This window comes from Hetaerina americana, unplaced genomic scaffold (assembly GCF_022747635.1).
Source record: "Hetaerina americana unplaced genomic scaffold, ioHetAmer1.1.p SCAF_12, whole genome shotgun sequence".
Lineage (NCBI taxonomy): Eukaryota > Metazoa > Arthropoda > Insecta > Odonata > Calopterygidae > Hetaerina > Hetaerina americana.
In genome coordinates, this window is record NW_027286292.1 from 24,501,405 (window position 1) to 24,520,844 (window position 19,440).

At 36.1% G+C, this 19,440-nt stretch overlaps 1 protein-coding gene across 2 annotated transcripts in view; it reads left to right on the top strand.

Moving 5' to 3' along the window:
* Ptp99A (Protein tyrosine phosphatase 99A) overlaps window positions 1-19,440 on the top strand; it is a 592,897-nt gene that overhangs the window by 172,378 nt on the left and 401,079 nt on the right. For both annotated transcript variants that reach the window (XM_071582787.1, XM_071582788.1), the window contains exon 2: window positions 14,624-14,805. In XM_071582787.1, coding sequence (XP_071438888.1) covers window positions 14,624-14,805 — 182 coding nt within the window. The remainder of the gene's footprint in view (window positions 1-14,623; window positions 14,806-19,440) is intronic.

Here is a 19,440-nt window from a genome sequence, read left to right on the forward strand (position 1 = left end):
AACTATGAATCCCCTTCTTCCACCTAACCCCTACTCATTACACATACTTTAGGGACATTTATAGGCATCCATACCCTAGATGCCCCGCCCGCCCCATCTCGGCGGGAATCAAACGCGTGACCTCTGAATTGGTAGACGAAAACCTTCCCTGCCGCTACTGGGAACGGCAGATAACAAAAGAAGGTAATCCTCTCAGAAAAATAATATTCCTCCTAATTTAAATAAAATATATAGTTAATAATTTGAATATGCAGAAGACTTTTAAAGAGTATTTTAACTTAATTTAGCCTGTTAATCAGGATTTTAGCCTTCGATGAGAAGTATAAGTGATGAATGGATTTTGTCAAAGAAACTAAAAATAATTACATAAGGGAAAGACTGCTCGTTTTTTATATGGAAAGAAATTTGGAAACGTGGCATATGATGAAAAAGAGTGAGGGTACAGAGTAAATTTTTGACGACTAGACTTCAATGAGGTTCTGTAGAAATAGGCTGGAAAGTCAGGAAGACATAGTAGAGAATGAGAAAAAAATTCAAGGAGGACTGAAAAAGTTGACCAAGGATAAACTGAGACGGAGTTGGATGTTAATGGCATGATTAAAAGGTAATTTTTATAGAAAGAAGAAAGATATAAATAGAATAGACGTTACGTAAGCATGAAGAACTCATGAATAGGATTGAGAAACATGAAAAGATACAAGGAAATAGAATTTGAAAAATGTCTTCATGTTCTTCACGATTGTTTCGGTTTCCGACGGGTGTATAATGATTTGTCATGGCTTGTCCACAACCTTCCTCTTATCATTTAACTACTTAGGATAAGATTGCACTTTAAGCAAAACTGCAGCATTGTGAAGATTCACATGAGCTGAAGCTGGTGACCCAATCATTACCAAATTTAATGCGATGGTTGCGGTTTATGGTTCCTACCATTCACTAGCACAATCATTCATCTTTTTGCGCTTCCTATTTTTTTCCAACCGATTTCTCTCTATGGGTATTTTCACTCATTTCCTTCCCGCATTGCCTTACAAAGACCGGTGGCAAAACCTCATCCCCCAGGGTCCGCTTTTCATTCGTCCCCAACCCCCTCATCTCGCCCCACTTCCCCGTCCTAGAAACCCCCCCCCTACTCACCCGCTTCCTTAGCGCACTCCTCGGCCGACTCTAAAAGCCCCTCCACCGAATACAGTAACAATTTGAGGAAACGACGTCGGGCTTGGATAGGAGGGTAGGGAGAGCGTGTGGAGGAGGGCTATGGGTGGGAGTAGCATTTGAAGTCCATGTGCTGGAATCCCCCCCGGTGCAGAGATAAGGACGTGGCAGATAAAAGGGAAAGGGAATAAAAGGAGTGAATATGGGAATCTCTTACAGTGGAACCACGCTACGTTATTGTATACGTAAAGAAAACGGCACGGGTTTCGTAATCGCGGTGGTGACTTGGGATCCATCTACCACCAACTTCTCCTACCCTCCCCCACCATGCACATCCGGTCCCACATTCGTGTACAGTTTAGGTGTTTGGTGTACGCGAGTGAGTGCGAGAGCGATCCCAAGGGCGGGTATCTCACGGCCTCTCCCTCACGGGGGAAACCCCTCTCGTGCTCCCCGTCTTTAGCTGGAAGTTTCCTTCGTCGACTACCCCCTGGAATTGGCTACTAGATTTCTATCGAGTCCTCTGGATTTTTTTTATATCCCATGGGTAAATACTTCCAAGTTTGGTGGCTATGGGCCTCTTGGTATAGCTTATGCTCATTCGCTTATTCAACTTTAAAAGGATTTGTCAGGACCTACTACAGGAAATCAAGCAATTCAGAAGTCAGAACTAAGTCTTTTGTAGATATCCCTGAGATTGTGCACGGCATCACTTTTTGAGCGGAATTAAATAAGATATTTTGCTATCATCTCCATTAAATGTCTGGAATTCGGATGGTGAAAAGGCGAGCAAGGTGAATAGGTGGGGCCTTTCATTATTTCTTGAGAGATGAAGTACGAATATTTCTCTGCCAGTAGAGTATTAAAGCAATTTGTCAGAATTCATCTTTGCAAAATTGGTTAATGCGATAAAATAAATGTGCTTAGATTCTTTTGGAGAATATTTTTTATTTTAAAATTAATCACGACAAGATTAATGCATTAAAATTTTCAATATTATTCCAAAAAATAATGTAGCAACACTGCATTAAATATTGATGAACTGTAGTAAAATTTGTTGTGATTCAAATAAAAATTAATATATTACAAAAACAGTGGTTTAGTTTTAATATTTTTTATCTATTATGACATCATTTCAGTAATTATTATTAATGGCTGCGTTATATCAAATCATTAATCCAAAAAGTTCAGTTCTATCAGGTTCCATTTGTATCGGTTTAAGGCTATATGACCACGGTAAGCAAATTTCGAATATACTAGCTCTCACATTCACAAATCCAAAGTTTTGATAATTTTTCGACGTCGATGGTAGTGTCATGGACTCGTACTTCTTGACGCCATTTGGAAAACTTTAGAGTTTTGGTATTTTCCGAATGTCACAAAAATTCTTTTCGATTCATCCATTACGAAATATTTTCGTAATAACAAGAGCACGCCAGACCTTCGGTTAAAAAAGCAAAGGCAATAGTTTCAGTTAAAGAGGTCTAATATCCACTACTTCATCCTCGATTAACGTTGTTACATGTTCCGTCAATAATCCATGATAAAGCTTGATCGTCGTGTTTGAGTAAACATTCACGGGATCCCCTCTCACCTACAAAGGCATTAGTTACTTGAAAAATTCAAAGATATGTATTACGAAATGCCTGGTGGAATTGCTCTTTCTATGAATTTTGAAATGTTGTATCTTGGAATAAAATTTTCGTCTTTAAGTACACAGGTGTACCTTTTATTTTTATTTATTATCATTCCATCACTTCTCATTCAACTTGAAAAACAAACATAAAATACAAGAATTTTAAAATAGAATTTTTTTCTGTTCGTAATGCACAGTTTTCAAGCGATTCAGCCGCTCTTCAATGGGTGTCTAAAAGGAGTCCTTGGGGAATGGATATTTAGTTTTATTTATTTTTACTATAACCTTAGTCATAATTTAAAATATCTTTTATTACTCTATTTACTCTCTGATTTTTCGTGCCAGAATATGTTGTTTAACCTTATTTGATTTCATTGCTCTCTATTTACTCACTAATTTTTCGTGTCAGAATATGTGTTGTTCAACCTAATTTGATTTCAATAATCCCATAGTATTCAAATAACTTTAATATTAAAAATTACGCTTTTTTACATCTGGTTCCTTTTAAGTCCTCTTAATAAAGTTGCGTAATATTCTCTATTCTAATGTACAACTTACCAACACCTAAAATGCAATAACTTAGGGATCACTAGAGCACACAGGATATTGCGAGGAAATTTCAATAAATATTGGAGCGATAATTAGTGTGTATGCACGAAACGCATTCACTTATATATCATAATATGTATAATTATCATGCATTTTAAGTTAAACCTATTTTTTTTAATTAATTTTTTATCACCGTTGAGAAAGTAAAGAAGGGAACATGCAATTAATAAAAAGTAATTTTCACTGCTACCATATGAAATACTCAATTTTGTCTGAGTCCTTTTTGAATCTTCTTGCCGGCGAGCTCACGGGCGGAGATGAAAAGAGAGAAATTTCTCTTAAGTAATGTGAGCATTGCAGAAGTAAATATTTCTTTTTTACTTAATTCCTTTTTTAGGCTAATTATCCACCCAAACCACCATACAAGTGCACCCACCCTAACAGCTTTCGGCGCATTCGTGAAAAGTCAGAAGAAGGGGAGTCAGCCTTACCTTCACGGGAATGGACCCTTTTTTACCTTTCGGTAGCAACGATACAATCCTTAAGGAAGATGAACTTGACATTACGAGATGTTGAATTTGAAGATAAAGTTTCAGAAAAATCCGTTTCTGCAACACGCCATCTTGGAATTTCTAGGAAAAGGTTTCTGGAACACGACAAGTTCTAATTTTCGCCTTCTTTCTTTTTCACCGGTTTTATTTTTCGTCGATGAAATTAGTTGAGGGGGACAAACGTAAATATGGCGCTCTACCTTTCCTCAAACTAACTATCTTGGACTTTCGATTTTTCGCCTTTTTTCTATTTAAGTGATTTAAATGATTCGCGGTAGTACGACGTAAGTGTTATGAAAGGACTCTGCCTACATGATGGTTTGATTGAGAAATTTTTTTGTGAGATTGATTTGAGAGATTTTTTTTGTGAAAATTAATGAATCCCATTCATATTATGACTGTAATAATCGGCCTTACCTGAGCAAAAATTCTTCAACCACTTCCAACTTCTGCCTCTGGTGCGTAAATAAATTTTACAGTACCTCTTCGCCTGGCAACCTCTTGTCAACAAATAATGCCTGTCCTCTTTCGTGGCAGGTAATTAGGAGACCGAATTTATCGGTATATTGACAAACACGTATTTCGCTCCAGGCGTGGCAAGAGTTACTGAAGAGTTGAAGCAGATTGTTGCGGAAAGAAGGGGTACTCAGTTGCATAACTATCCGGAGGGGTATCATCTTACCAACTCCTTTTTTCACTTGAAGCCGGTTGAATTCTCTCGAGCCCCTTTACTTTTCATTGTGTAATTCCAGGACATTTGCATACTACACATATTTCATCGATATTTGCTGGCTGCAATTTGCGCTGCAAGATATTAATGGAATGTCTGCATGATTGTAAAATTTTGCGCTAATAATTATATTTTATAATTATTCGCTTGCTCAAATAATACCGTTTATATTTCTTTGGGAAGTAGAAAACCTTTTCTGAGGTTTTTTTATATAAAAAACACTGCAAAACTTAAGATGCTATTTATTTTATATTATTATCACAGTATGGTATAATAATTGACGCAATCTGGTTTCACATAAAATTGTTTTCTCCCAAAATATTTGGTACATTTAGCTAGATATGTAAAAATATCAAATAAATTTGTACATACCAATTTTTTACAATACTTCGTGGCTTCAAGTAATGGGTAAGTACATTTTCCCGCAATTATAAAGCGCTTAGGATTGGTATATGAAATCGGAAATATATTTTGGTTATTAAATCTAATGAAATAGATTTGAAATCATAATAATTTTGTGTAAGAAAGCTGCAAAACAAGGGATATACAAAATTAGATGCTGCACCATAAAGTATGACTAGTGAGAAAGAATTTTCATTATTGTATCAAGTATTCTACAGTACATGGAGTTAGTAAGTATATAATATTTTGAATAACTTTTTTCTGCCTGTCAGTTGGCCATAATATTATGTGTAAATTATTGCATTCGGGGAATCCTTTTCTGTCCCAAAGTTTTTATTGTAAAAACAGAGTAATATAGAAGATACTCAACATGTTCTCCGTGTTAGACGGAAATTCTCCGTGTCCTCCCATAATCTAGTGTTTTTTTTCAAACCGTTGCTTATAATTTCACAAAATCATGTTTCGAAGAATTTTGGAGGTTTTTCAAGTTTATTTCAAATTTCTTTGATAAAGACATCGGAATATGCTTGCGGTTTTATAGTTTGCACTATGTACTTTTTTGTGTAATTCTGAAAATATCGATTTTCTACATAAACCGTCAAAATGTATTAAATTAAAATATACTATGATTTTTACATTGACAGCTTTGCAAATTATTGTTTTCTCCAACTTAATATATTTATTCCCCCACATAACTCGGCGTAATTTTTTCATTGCTGTAGCTTTCTTTAAAATATATTACAGTTAAATTCTCGGTTTTTAAGGTTAAATGTAATGTATGCTATTGATTTCATAATTTATAAGCGTTGATTTTAAAATTCATGGAAAATATTTTTTATGATTCAGAACTTATGTGATATTATCATGCCTACTGACATTCTCACGCACAATATTCATCGATGTACAGGTATAACGACTAGATACAAACCCCTGGAAGCGCTTGGTGCGGTTGTACTTTTAAGGGAATGAAAAGGGTCTGGGTCGCTACGATCGAGGTCGATTTGACGTGGGTTTAAAAGGACTTGCGACTGAAATGTTGCAGGGTTGTAAAGAGAGTGCCAAGTCATCACAGCTTCAATGACTCGGGCGTTGAATACGCTCAAAGCCCGAGGCCAGTAATAGCATTTTCTTTCTCCTTGTTCAAAAGTGTGTAAATAACGGATTTTCATCTCACTCACTATTTTGGCCTACATGACCTATCACGCTCAATGTGAAGTGCATTATGTTGCTATGGTAGCTTGGGTACTCAGAGAGTGAGAGAGGGATGCCTGGAGAGGGAGAGATAGGATTTCTGTTTTAGAGAAGCTGTCGATGAGTACAAGAACCCTTTCGTGATACCCTTTCATGCAAGGGTTAAATTTTCTCCTATGACAAGTATAGGTGTGCCCGAAAACAAGCGCTGTCGACGGGTACTACGCGTTGATTTTCAAGTTAATCGGCACTCCCATACCCGTTGTGTGTCGAAACCTGTGAAAACTCCTCTCGTTGCTATGTAGATTTCTGCGGGCGATGATTACTTGCAGATGGTGTCTTTAATACACCTTTAAATAAAATCATTTCTAAAGGATGTTAGAGTTAGAGTTATCGTGTTACCTACTTCTATTGTCAATTATGGAAATATCATCCATCAAAATTAGGCTTTGCTATAATTTCATGTCATTAAATATATGTAAAATAAAAGAGTACAGAAATTAGACATTAAAAATTGAGACTAGTTTTTCCTTAAAATAATCAATTATCTTACTAATATATGTGCTGGGTTAGGGTGGCCGTTTTAGGGAGTGTTTAGGGCAAATTGAAAATACATTTATAATTGTGGTCTGCTTCTTCTTTAAAAATCCAACTAACATTCCAATCCACCATCTTTCGTTATACAAAATAAAAACACTATTAATAGCTGACATTTCTATTACCTCTAGACTATCATGTAGTTAGCTTGGGGTATCACGAGTATGTAGTGACAATGTATTCATCACAATGTGTAAACATCAAACTTTCGTCCAAATTTGACCATATCTATGATAAAGTTGATGCTACCTCTGGCAAAAAACGAAGAACAGTTATTTGTAAATGCGGCCTTCTGCCATGATCCCTATAAGAAATCCCGTGATCATAATATGTCGGTTTACGTTAGCAATATAAATCTGGACTGCAGGTCATAAAGGGAGTAGAGACTACAGAAAAAAGCCAAGAGCTGCCCTGAGTACAGTGCTAAAAGGTATAAATCTTGCAGCATTTTATTGCGTTCATTTGAGTGGCATTGTTATTTGCGATGGGGATTGACATCTATTATGCCATCCTCTAACTTTATGGCTCAGTCTGCAACATAAATATATTTTCCAATTTAACTGCATCGCAAAATTTGTGAGAAGTGTTAGAAAACTTTGAGCATTTAAATCATTAAATAACACCAAAAAATAAGTATTGTATATTTTATTTTCCATACTAAATAGAAAGACTCGTACTTCTCCACAGATTTTATTATACGGTACAACGCGTTTCACCGACTTGCGGCATCATCAGGTACAAATTTGCAAAACAGACAGAGCAAGAATATATACCCTCAGGACAGAGTGGGGGCGGGGAGGATTGGAAGGACCTGAGAGGGGTGGGGGCTCTTAGGTGCGTTGATGGATTGTTTTGACCATTTCCAGGCTAGTTTCTCGGAGAGGAGTGGGGAGGGGTATGGGAACAATTGCTCATTACAAAGTGTCGTGTCGGGGTTTACCAAGTGCCTTCTTATCTCTAATTGCTCGAGAGTGTCCATTTTTAATCTTTTGGGAGTGTGTGTAATATCTCTGGGACAAAGTCACTGCTGTGGTCGAATTCTAGTAAATGCTTGGCGAAGAGAGAGTTGTTATTCTGATTTTTGTGACACCTTGCGTGTTCCTTGACTCGTAACTTGATATTCCTGCCGGTCTGACCGACATCAACGCTGTTGCAATCCTCGCATTTCAGTTTATAAATGCCTGATTTGAGAAGGCTATCCTGGGTGTCTTTTCCATTGGCTATAAGTTTGGAGAGGGTTATGGGTGGGCAGAAGGCTGCCCTTCTACCCACCCACACCATTAGTTTACCGAGATTTTTTAATCTTAATTTCAGTTGCAGCTCTTATATATCCTATGAATTACAAATTCTCTTGAATTCCAATTCGTTCCTTGGGCAAATTTCATATTTTCCTTCATGTTTGATTGACATCCTTGATGTTCTCTGCCGACTGATATTATTGGCTTATGGTACACTTTGAAAGAGTGACATATATGAAGAAAAATTTACAAGAATATTTATTAAAGAGTTTTTCTTCCTTAATGAGTCGATTAATTTATATTTAGCAATTCCGAATATGGGATTTAATCAATTCATCGATAATTTTAATCTAAATACATTTATACGGATTATACGTAAACTTGTCGTATCGACAATCTCGTTCAGTTGGTTATAACTCTTTTTATGATATAATAACTAGGTATTCTTCAAAATTGAAAAGTTTTTCTGTCCTTAATATAATTATTTTTGCATAAATTATTCTATTATATAAGGTTTGTTTACGGAACAAGAAAACCCGATTTTTATTCATCATGGAAAATATTTTTATGTAGGAATAAAAAATGCTCGGCAAAGCTTTGTTTAAAAAAGGATTATTTGAGATATTGGTTTAATGCCTCCAAATTCAGGAGGCATTATATATATATGTATATATATATATATATATATATATATATAATTGTTCTGAAGAAGTAAATAATACGTGAGTACCATTTCTTGGAAAGGCTGCAATTAGCATCCCCTCGTCCTAGATCCTGATCCAGATCCCTCCAGTGCCACGTCTCCTTAAGCCCAAACCACACATACCATACCCTTAGGAAATTATAGAATGTAAATACAGAGTTTGGAAGACGGAAGTAAAAAGACTTAAATAATAAATTAAGACGAGTAGCAAATGAAGGAAAAGAAGCTTGGTGAAAGGCGCAGTGCGAGGATATGGAAAGTTTCCAGAGGAAGGGTGAAATCGGTGTGCCATATAAGAAGGTTAAAGCACTGATGGGAAATAAGAAAGAAAAATTTGTTTAAAAATTAAAGATAAATTGGGAACAATATTTTTTGAGCCAGAAAAAGTCCAAGAAAAATGGAAGGAATATATGGGTTAGATGATATGATGATATGATATGATGAATGATGGGTCAGCAATAATATTTCCCTGACGTGACTGTACGTCGCAGCCCGATCGCACAGGGCTGGCTCGAGGATGGGGGGCAGACCTTCAACACGCGTCCAGCGCCAATCGCCTGCGCACGTTCGTTCTGGCTAAATCGTATTTCAGTAGACCCCTGCTGAGCGCAAAATGAAACGAGATGAAAGCGCAAAATGCAGCGAACAATTTAACAGCGGTAAAACACCAAATTTTCATTCATAAAATTTATTAATTCATAAAATAAGTTAGATTTGCAGACGGCAAAACTTTAATTTCTTCCAAGGGGTTGCAACCATTGCTGAGTGACTTGAACATTCACTGTAATAGATATGGAATAGAAAGAATAGAAAGTCTTAGTTTACCATTAAAATAGAAGGGAGCAAGTGGAAGTTTACTTATCTCGGATGTGTTTTGGACCAACACGGTTAATGCATTAGGGACATAAAGAGAAGTATTGTGCTTGACAAAGAGGTTTTAACGAAGAGGCAGGAGTTGATGACAGGGACGTTGAGTAAGCATATTAAGAAAAGACTCCTTAACACTTTAATATAGAGCGTAGTTATGTACGGCGCGCAAACGTGGTCATTGAAATAAGATGATAGGCGTAGATCAGAGGCTTCAGAACTGTGGCAGTGGAAAACGATGGCAAAGGTGAAATGGGCCGAAAAGAAAACAAATGAGGAAGTACTTATGGTGGGCGAAGAGAGGGGTTTGTTGGGAGAAATCCTATGGAGACCGGAAAAGTGGATGAAGGGGGTATTGACCGGCAGTGCGATGTTGAAGACTGTAATTGAGGGGAGAATGTTAGGCAAACGAGGAAAGGTAAGGAACAGGATTGGGATGTTCGATGGAAAGAAGGGAGGAAGAAAGTACTCAGATATGAATAGGGACCTGATATAGAGTAGGATGCTGGGTTTTGTTTTGTTAGGAGTCACAAAATGTTTTATTTAATGGCTGTGTCCATCCAAAAACCTACCTTAACCGGTAGATTACCTAATAATAATATATATATATATATATATATATATATATATATATATATATATATATATATATATATATATATATATATATATATATATATATATATATATATATTTAGTAAGATATTAAAACACAGATACACCAAGAAAGGACACTCCCATATTTGGCGAGTAAAGTACGAGTACTATTCAACATGCCACGGATATGCGGCTATCATTGAAATGCAATCAAATAAACTAACCAACAGTTGCACATTACATTTTAGGTCAACAATATAGCATAAATTGAATTTTTCCATACCAAATAATATGAATTAAAAATGATGACTCGTTTGATCACTCATTTTTAAGGATAAATAATATTTTTTTGATGGAATTTTTTTGGTCTGCAGAAATGTGAAATTTCTCTGATACAGAATATTTTGTAATTGAGTAATAATTAAGAAAATAAAGGAGGCCCAAAATAATGGCATTATAAATAAGCATAAATATTGATTGACGGACACATTTCTGTTTCGTGGATCGCAGTTGGTCTGCTGCACACGTACACCTAGCATTGTTGTAAGTATGGAATTTAATTCGGCGAAAATGTGAAAAAGGTCATGATCATCAGCCAAAATTTGTGTGTAAAATGAATCCAATTGTAATTTCGGCGTTATAAAAAACGTTGAAATCGGGATTTAATGAGAACTTATAAAAGGGAACCTTAAAGCTTGTAGCCTCCACACGTATTTGGCTCTCTATTTTTTAATGTTACCGATTTTTGGCATTGTAAATTCAGTTTCTAAATGATTAAGTTACTTTAGTCGCCTAGTATTGCATCGAAAATACCATAAAGTTAGTAAAATTTTCAGTTTTCATCATATGAGGACTGTTTGCTCGATCGTTATTCTGATTGATTAACTTTATGATTTTTTAGTTTTCCACAAGGCCAAGATGAGAGTTGAGCCAAGAATATTTAAATATATTCCTATTTTAAGCTATGTGGTTGAGTTTTACGGAATGCGACGGAAAATTTCCAAGTAACTATGTCTAAAATTTTCTATTTGAGGAGGCGATCTTAATTTCTTAGTGAGTGAAGAATTATTATTATTTTCTTGACTATTGTCCAAGTTATGGTTTGGTGGTACACAGTCCACCGACCTTCTACCTACCTTCATTCCGTCCAAGATACCTGTCATTTTCCTACTCCTACCTCACTTTACTAACTTTATCACATCCATTGCTGTTTGAAAAATCGCAAATCAAAATGGCCTGCATCCACATTTCCTACCTGCTTTGGAACTCTCAAAAAAATGCTCTCTTCCCAAGCTACTTAGTCTGTTTTCTTTTTCGTACGTTAACTTTTTTCCAGTTTTCTCCACAGCTATTGACACAAAAGCCTGCAATTATTTTTAATGATCTTGTATCAACTGCGCTATCAAATATCAACATTCTGAAATAACGCCGATCAATGACCAATTTTCTGTGAGGAAAAAAACACAAATTGAGGGTAAAAATTTTCACAAATATTTTATAAGCATTGATACTATATTTTCCTGACATAAATCATTCTTCTAGTGAAAACACATTTGTATAAAGCAATTTTTCCTCCTATGTCCAAAATATGGCGATTTTAGCCCAAAGCATTCACAAAATTTGTCAATTGTTCAACGTGTTTTAATTTATGTCCTACAATGGTAACGCGTAAATTAGCTTTCGCATTTCTGCAAAACGTATTGCCATTTGTTGCCATTAATTTTCATCCTGTACTTATGTCAAACATTTTTCCCTGAGCAGACATTAGTGCCCTTTGGCTGACTGTCCAACTAGGATGGATCATCTTTAAAAAAATACTGTTTTTTATGAATTTATCAACGACTTTCATTTCTATCACCTGCTCTTTGTATTGCGCTAATACCATTTTCTTCACGAGTGTAGTTGAAAACAGGGGTAATAATGGACACCCTTGTCTTACCCCTTTTCGTAACGGTCCCCATCCACCACATGCACCTAATTATTCAGAGAAATGCTGCAGATAAGCCACCTATCATTCCAGTGCAGTCCGATATACTGTACCACAATTGTTAATTCTACTCAATTTATTTTATAAAGCTCTTCCTCGAAATCTACGTCACAACCACATACGTCCTGGTTTCTTTATTCATCTCTATTTTATCCCTGTACATTCATCCCTTTTAGTCCCTTATTACTATTAATGATTCACGAAAACCCACTCCTTTCTATATTTAAACTCGTCTTACAATAAGTAATCATCATTCATCCTTCCCTTCTATTATTTGATGATAATAAATGCCAACTTGGCTGTATGTGAATTAAAGCACATTCATATTCAATTTCAAATGAATCCGCATACATTCTATTTAGTTACTCATAAGTACTACAAATTAACCCGCAAATCCTTTTCCTTTGACCCTTTCATAAAATCTTAATTAGTCTTACTAGTATATTTTGAATCCCCATGGTTTCTTTAATTCAAACTAATTTAATTCTCTTTCTATTTTACCATCATGTATGAATAGAGCTAAGCTTTCCCCATCTACGTCATATTCTCATTCGAAATTTAAACATGCTCCCTTAATGTCTGAACCAACTAGATCCTATGTATATTCTTTCCATCTCTTTCATGAATCATTCTTGTTTCAGCTAATAATTTTCCTGCCATATCATAAATTTTGTAAGGGTTTTCCCTTTTTCCCTTCCAAATAGTGCTTTAATCTTTCTGAACAGCTCAGCTATTTCAATCTTCTTTTTTGTACCCTCCATCTGTCTAATAGTGTGTTCCCTTACTCTTCTTTTGCAGTATTAGTTTACCGACTCAGTTTATCATACATCGCTTTGTAATTATTTCTGCCCAATTCAGTGTTGACATTCCTCCATTTCTTCTCTCGCAATTTTCCTGATCATTAACATATGATTTCCTTGACCTTTTCAAATCAAATCTTTCTAAAGCTTCGTTTTCAACTTATTACGTTCCCCTTTTGACACACGAATGCTCTAATATTTTTTATACTCTACCCGCCTCCCAGCCACTCATATTTTTTTCCAATACCACGTAGTGCCTTCCATTCGTCCTGACTAATGGTTCCGCATTCCTTTTCCAAATCCGTCTTACCTGTTTAATCCTCTTGAACCTCAGTTAACATATTCATCAATATTTAATTATGATATAAATAGGCAAACCCTCCCAGGATACTGTTCTTCATTTTCCTTAATCTATTCTTAAAACTAATATCGTCTAGCTGATGTCTCTTTCCAATTCCAGGTACTCCCTACAGTTACGCATTTGTATTTTGATGCTAAGGGGGACTAATTATTACATAGAGGGAGACAATATTATTTCTACTCCATGTATTTTAATGCAAGAAAATATTAAAGAATCGTTTACAATTGAAGTGGTGCAAGGTCTCTTGAAGCTTTTATCTTTGGGAAATACAAATCTTTCCAACATTTCTTACATTCATTTATTTATTTCAATATTTCAATATTCTACCCATATTCACATATTTTTCCATGATCCGTCTAACTCACAGGCAGCCAAACTAGGAAACCACGAGAGCATTCCTGCAATTTGCAACAAACACACTGAACTGCGTCAATCACATCTTTGAAAACATGCAGAAATATTTACCGTACATTCACTGGTAGGAAATTTTAATAAAACTTACTTCGGAGCCCTGGCAGTTAATCTTAAAACAATGCAAAACGCAATAGTAATACACCATTTAATAATATATGTTTGCTGTGGAAAAAATAATATATGAAAAGCCCACTAAAAAGTTAACAGAATTTGCATTTTTATCATGGAAACTCTATTCCGAGCATATGTGCAGCCGGAAAGATGATCTCCTATCGTAATTGTCGTAGTTTTGATTCAAAGAATTCTAAAATAATATGGTTATATTATAACCTAGTTATATTGAGACTTTAAATCTGTAATCAATGATGAGAATCATGATAATGACGCTTAACTATACTTTTATGTTTCTCATATTTAGCACATTTTATGCTAGCGTTGTTTCGAGATACTATTAAATTAAAAAATTATCTCTTAATACACTATTCTATTCCAAGGTTAGATAATAATGTCTCTCTAGATGAAACTCCTAAATATGTGTGTTATGATGTTTGTTAAAGCCCACTTGGAGTTTATTGAATTAAAAAATGTTAAAAAAGTTTTTAAAGGGTTCTGGAGGAACTATTTATAAAGCCTACATTTCGCGAGAGAAGAAAGCCTGGGCGATGAATTTGGTCCTTGCACCACTATTTCTTTTTTTTTTCTTTCAGGACCACTTCCTCCTAATAAAGGTATTAGATCTATTTTGTATTGGTCTGTATGGACAGGTTTTGTCATTGAAATAAAGTTAGACTATACATATCTAATACAAATAGATTTTATCTTGATTGCTTGCGCCTTTATTGCAGTGTCGGCGAAAACGGCAGATGGGACATCCACAATGGAATCACCACACCTAACAGCGATTCCAATTACCAAATTAGAGGACTGCAGCCATATACCGTCTACAGCTTCAGGGTCAGCGCAGTGAATTCCATGGGACGGGGTCTACCAAGCAAAGAATCATTCTACACAGTCACGCTGCGTGAAGGTAAGATATTGTGCAATCCCATTTATTCCAATTCCATTGTTCTCCGCTTCGAGGTACGTTTAGCCGCCAACTTTTTTCTCAGATAAACCAACCCTATTTGATTAGAATACTGGATTTCGGGGCGACTTTTTCATGCATATATTTTAAGTATCAGAACGAATTAGGAGGAAAAAGTTTATTCTCGATTCGTAAATTTTCAATGCAACGAAATTTCCAGATAAGTATTCCCACACTGAATTATAGAGAGGAGATTTTACATAAATTGCATAAAATATATTGCCAGAAAAGAATGACTTAATTTATACATTGATGTTTTTACTACCTATAAATGCTCGGTAATTAGTCGCTTTAGTTTTATTTAAAGTTTTAAATATCCTTCTCCTATACGAACTCCAACAATTACTAAATTTTGCATATTGTCCTAAATTGAGAACAATGTTCCTCTTGTTTTCACTCCACCGCTATGTGTATCTGCACTGAATTTTAAGCTGATATTATTCATGTATGACGACATGTGATTGTTGTTCAATTATGTTCCGTATTGACTTGATTGAATCTTCTTCAAGCCTATTTACCATATCAGTGGTTTGGACTTTCATCTTATCATAGAATCTCATATTGTCTCATCTAATATATTAACTATATGGGAAAGTTGTTCGTTTACTGAATATACATTATCCGTTATCCCCTGCAAATAAGACATATATTCATCCAAGAATTACAGAAGCTACGTGGATATCTTCCACATTTTCTGGTAGAAACAGGTATTCACGTCGACCCCTTTAGTCTCCACATCTCCGTAAGAAAGATCTCGCTATGTTTGGTCACGAAAGCGTTTCAAAAACGCCCGCCATCCCGAGGTCAAAAGCAAGGCATTGCTTTGAACGAATTCCACAAAAGTTAGAATTCGCATTATTTCCTCCACGAGAGTTACGGAATTGGGTGCGCCGTGAAAAAGGTTCCGCCGGGCATAACGTTTTTCCACCTTCCGCAACTCCCCTGTCCTTTCTCCACTTCTCGTCCTCCCAAACCTCCACTCCCGCCGCTCTACTTTGCTCCCCTCCCACTGCCAAGTGTTTAAATCGACATCAGTCAACCCTTTCATCGCAGTCCCAAGCTCACCGTGCGTTACATTCCACGCCCCTGCCCCGAATATCGCCCGGTCTCTCGGCCTCGTTACCCCCCTGCCACCCAGCCGTGACCGCGCAGAATCCCGCGGCCTTACCCGGTCACCCCCCTCAGCCTCCTGTCCCCCTCCGGACCTTTAAACGAGCGGCAAAAAAAAGAAAGAGAGAGCAGACTGGGAAGCCAGTCATCTGAGGGAGAGGGAGGAAGCAGCAGCCAACGGCCGTATCATTTTATGGGGCCACTCCAGACTTCGCTGTTTCCTCGTGCGTGATTGCGTGCGTCCACTTCTCGACTTGCATGTATATGCATATTAAGGAATGAATGAGGTTGATTCGTGGGATTGGGCGTAAGAGAGGTATCAGGAAAAGGATGGGGCTGCATGCAAAATTTAATACGTGGATATCTATCGTTAAGTGGTGAAGAAATATGAGAAGATATCTTACTTTTCTAGATCGGATCTAGACGCCAGTCTAGACTCATTTTAAACAGAAGACAAGGGAAATCATGAGGCAGAGTAATGTTCCATTACTGCACCTTTCAATTTTTTGTATTACATCTACATATTATAATAATTAGTACTGGACCAGTACTGAGCACTCCGTAAACCCACGTGCGCCGTAGAGCAATTTCAGCCATGTCATCGGATGATTGTTCCCACTTTATTTCCCCCATCGACTCAGGCAAAGATTTTTACGTTCCCAAAGGAATTCTCTACTGACATATGTTTCTTTACTCAGGAGTAACAATTTATTTTACTGAATCATAACAGTTTCCGTAGAAAACGTTTTACCTCCGTACCAGTAAGTGGAAGTCCTCCTTACACTCGCCATAATTATATTCAAAAATGTTCAACATGTGGTTCAGATGAGTCACTGGAAAAAAGTTATAAAAGATGTGATTTAATTTGTTTGTTCTCTTTGTATGAAAAAGCAGAAGAAAATAAATCCCCATTACAGTTATTTCTGTTTGCCTGCAAATGATGACTTTGACTCTGAACTTCGAGGGCAGATTCTACTCGCTATTTAATGCAATAAACTTGTAGAAGTGATTTTTTGAATTCTTTCAGATAACAAGCAAACACATGACTATCGTAAAATTAATATAATTAATCTTATTAGCAATTTTCCTTACTTCGGGACACAGGCTAATTTTTGAGAGTACTGTTAACCTGTGAGCATTCTTAAGATAGCAAAATAATCTTCTGTGCATACTATAATTTCTGTTAGAGAGATAATTAAATTTATATGTTATCAATATGTATTCTTAAGTTTTTTTATAATTATTATTGAGTCCGTAAGAAATGTTTTTACTTCAGAAGGAACTAACGTATGCATCAGTTTTTTCGCCATTGACGTTTTAAATACACATTTATCAATCGTTAAAAGTGAACCCTGACGTGTAAATTCACTTATAGATTCCAAAGCGCAATGATATTTCATTGTATTCTATAGTCAATCTAGTGAGCTAGTTCTGTTAAAATGGACCCAAGCATGTAAAGTCTTCCTTTCGAAGCCGCCCTCTGCTCAATCGTTCCATTGCCACTTCGTTTTCCTCTAATCCTCCCCATTCCTCCTTCTCGCCCCTTTTATCTCACCCGCCTCACACCACTCTTCATCTAAACGCACACACTCATTCTAGCCGTCGTCTTTCCTCGAGTTCACTCGAGTTTGATGAAATTGCGAGGGTGTTCTCTCTAAACGTTTGGAATCGAAAGTGATTTCCTCGTCGGAAAATATTCACCTGGGATTGAAGGATGAGACCGCGGGTGATGCCCGTCGTCCTCCCAAGTTTCTCTCAGTTCACTCGCAAACCTGCCAGTGTTCATGTGATGTTCCATCATTAGGGTAAACGGAGTAAGGCAACTTGGGAATGTGTTTGCGTAGTTTTGTTTCAATGAGCAGAGCAACCTTCGAGTGTGCTTATAGTCAGTGATACTTTTACATCAAGTGGAGTTTTCATTTTTTTTGGAGTACAATCATCTACGATTATTTGCATGAATTGCGATTGCTTAGATTTCGTATACATTTATAAAAGATGATTATTAACGTATTTACTCTATGGTTTCATTACTCTAGCTGTCTCTGCATATTTGTAACTTTGTTTCCGAAGAGATTCACCTAGTTTTATAATACTATTTCACGTGTTTATTATTTGCTACATGGAAGGACTTGGTAAGATAGTATATTCAAAATTTGCGAAATCTACATGGAATTTATAGGTAGATTATTTATAAATGTATTCCAACTGCACATAAGTAGATAGTAATGCTATATTACTTGTTAGTACAAAATTGAGGTTCTCTTTAATCTATGTTAATATAGCTCCCATTTCCATTTCGTCGGGAATACATACATTATTTCATTGTTATCTACACAAATGATTGATAACTTTACTATTTGCGAAAAGCCATCATCCATTTTGTGTGACAGCATTGCTGTGTTAGTATTTTTCGGGACTATGATCGAAATGCTCCATCCCGGTATTTTCCTCTGAACTATACTTATAGAAAAAGGCACCCCTAATTAATGTTTTAACTTGCTGGTATCTCCTCCGCCAGGAAAGTAGGCTAAACTGAGGAAGAGCAGTGAGCAATTTATTTGTGAAAAAGCGTGCCTCACTTGAGAATAAGAACACTAATAATTCTGGTTACGTTAGGGAGTTACTCCTGAGTGGGTCACCTCCTTTACAAAAGCGTCACTTACTCACTTCATGGTTGTATTACCCGAATGAATATGTCACCAACGGAAGCAAAGGTCTTCCCATGGGCACCGTCTAGTGCTTTGCACAGAATGGAGGGGGGAGATGAAGGGTGAAGTCTCCGCCATTAGGTGTGAAACGGTTGTCTTTTACGACCTCCACAGTCTCGTAAAAATTATTTTATTGCATCCAGAGCTGGAGAAATTCACATTCATTGTAGGTTTTTTTCTCATTCCAATTGGTCCGTTTTCATCAAAAAACACAGAAGAGGTATTCTTACACCTATTTCATTTTTTTTATAATAAGTTGATGCATGAAATTTTAAGGGATTCGGGCACCTCTATACCGCGAATTTTATCCATGCTTATTCTCAAGGAGTTGCTCGATACGCTGATAATGAACGTTTACATTTACATTTTCATATGAATTGTTAACCTAATGAAATCAGTGTTAAAAGATTTCACACGGAACCTAGCGAATTTAACCCAAACAAATATTTATTTCATAGCGCTGTGGTCATGAATATCAATAAATGTCATTTAATGAAAATATTTATGAGTAAAATTTTCTTATTATTATAATTATTATCAATTTAAAAATATTTCTTCATCGGAATTTTCAAATTAATTAATTATGTTTATTCCAATAGCTATTAACTTAAATTGTTTTATAAGCACTCTTATAATGGCTAGCTGGAATTCCTGCTGATCTTCTCATTTCCACTACAACCCGTTTCCTCTGAAAGGAATTAGATTATTGCGACATATTATTTGATTCATTGCAGCCGTAAGTTTTGTATATCACTCACGT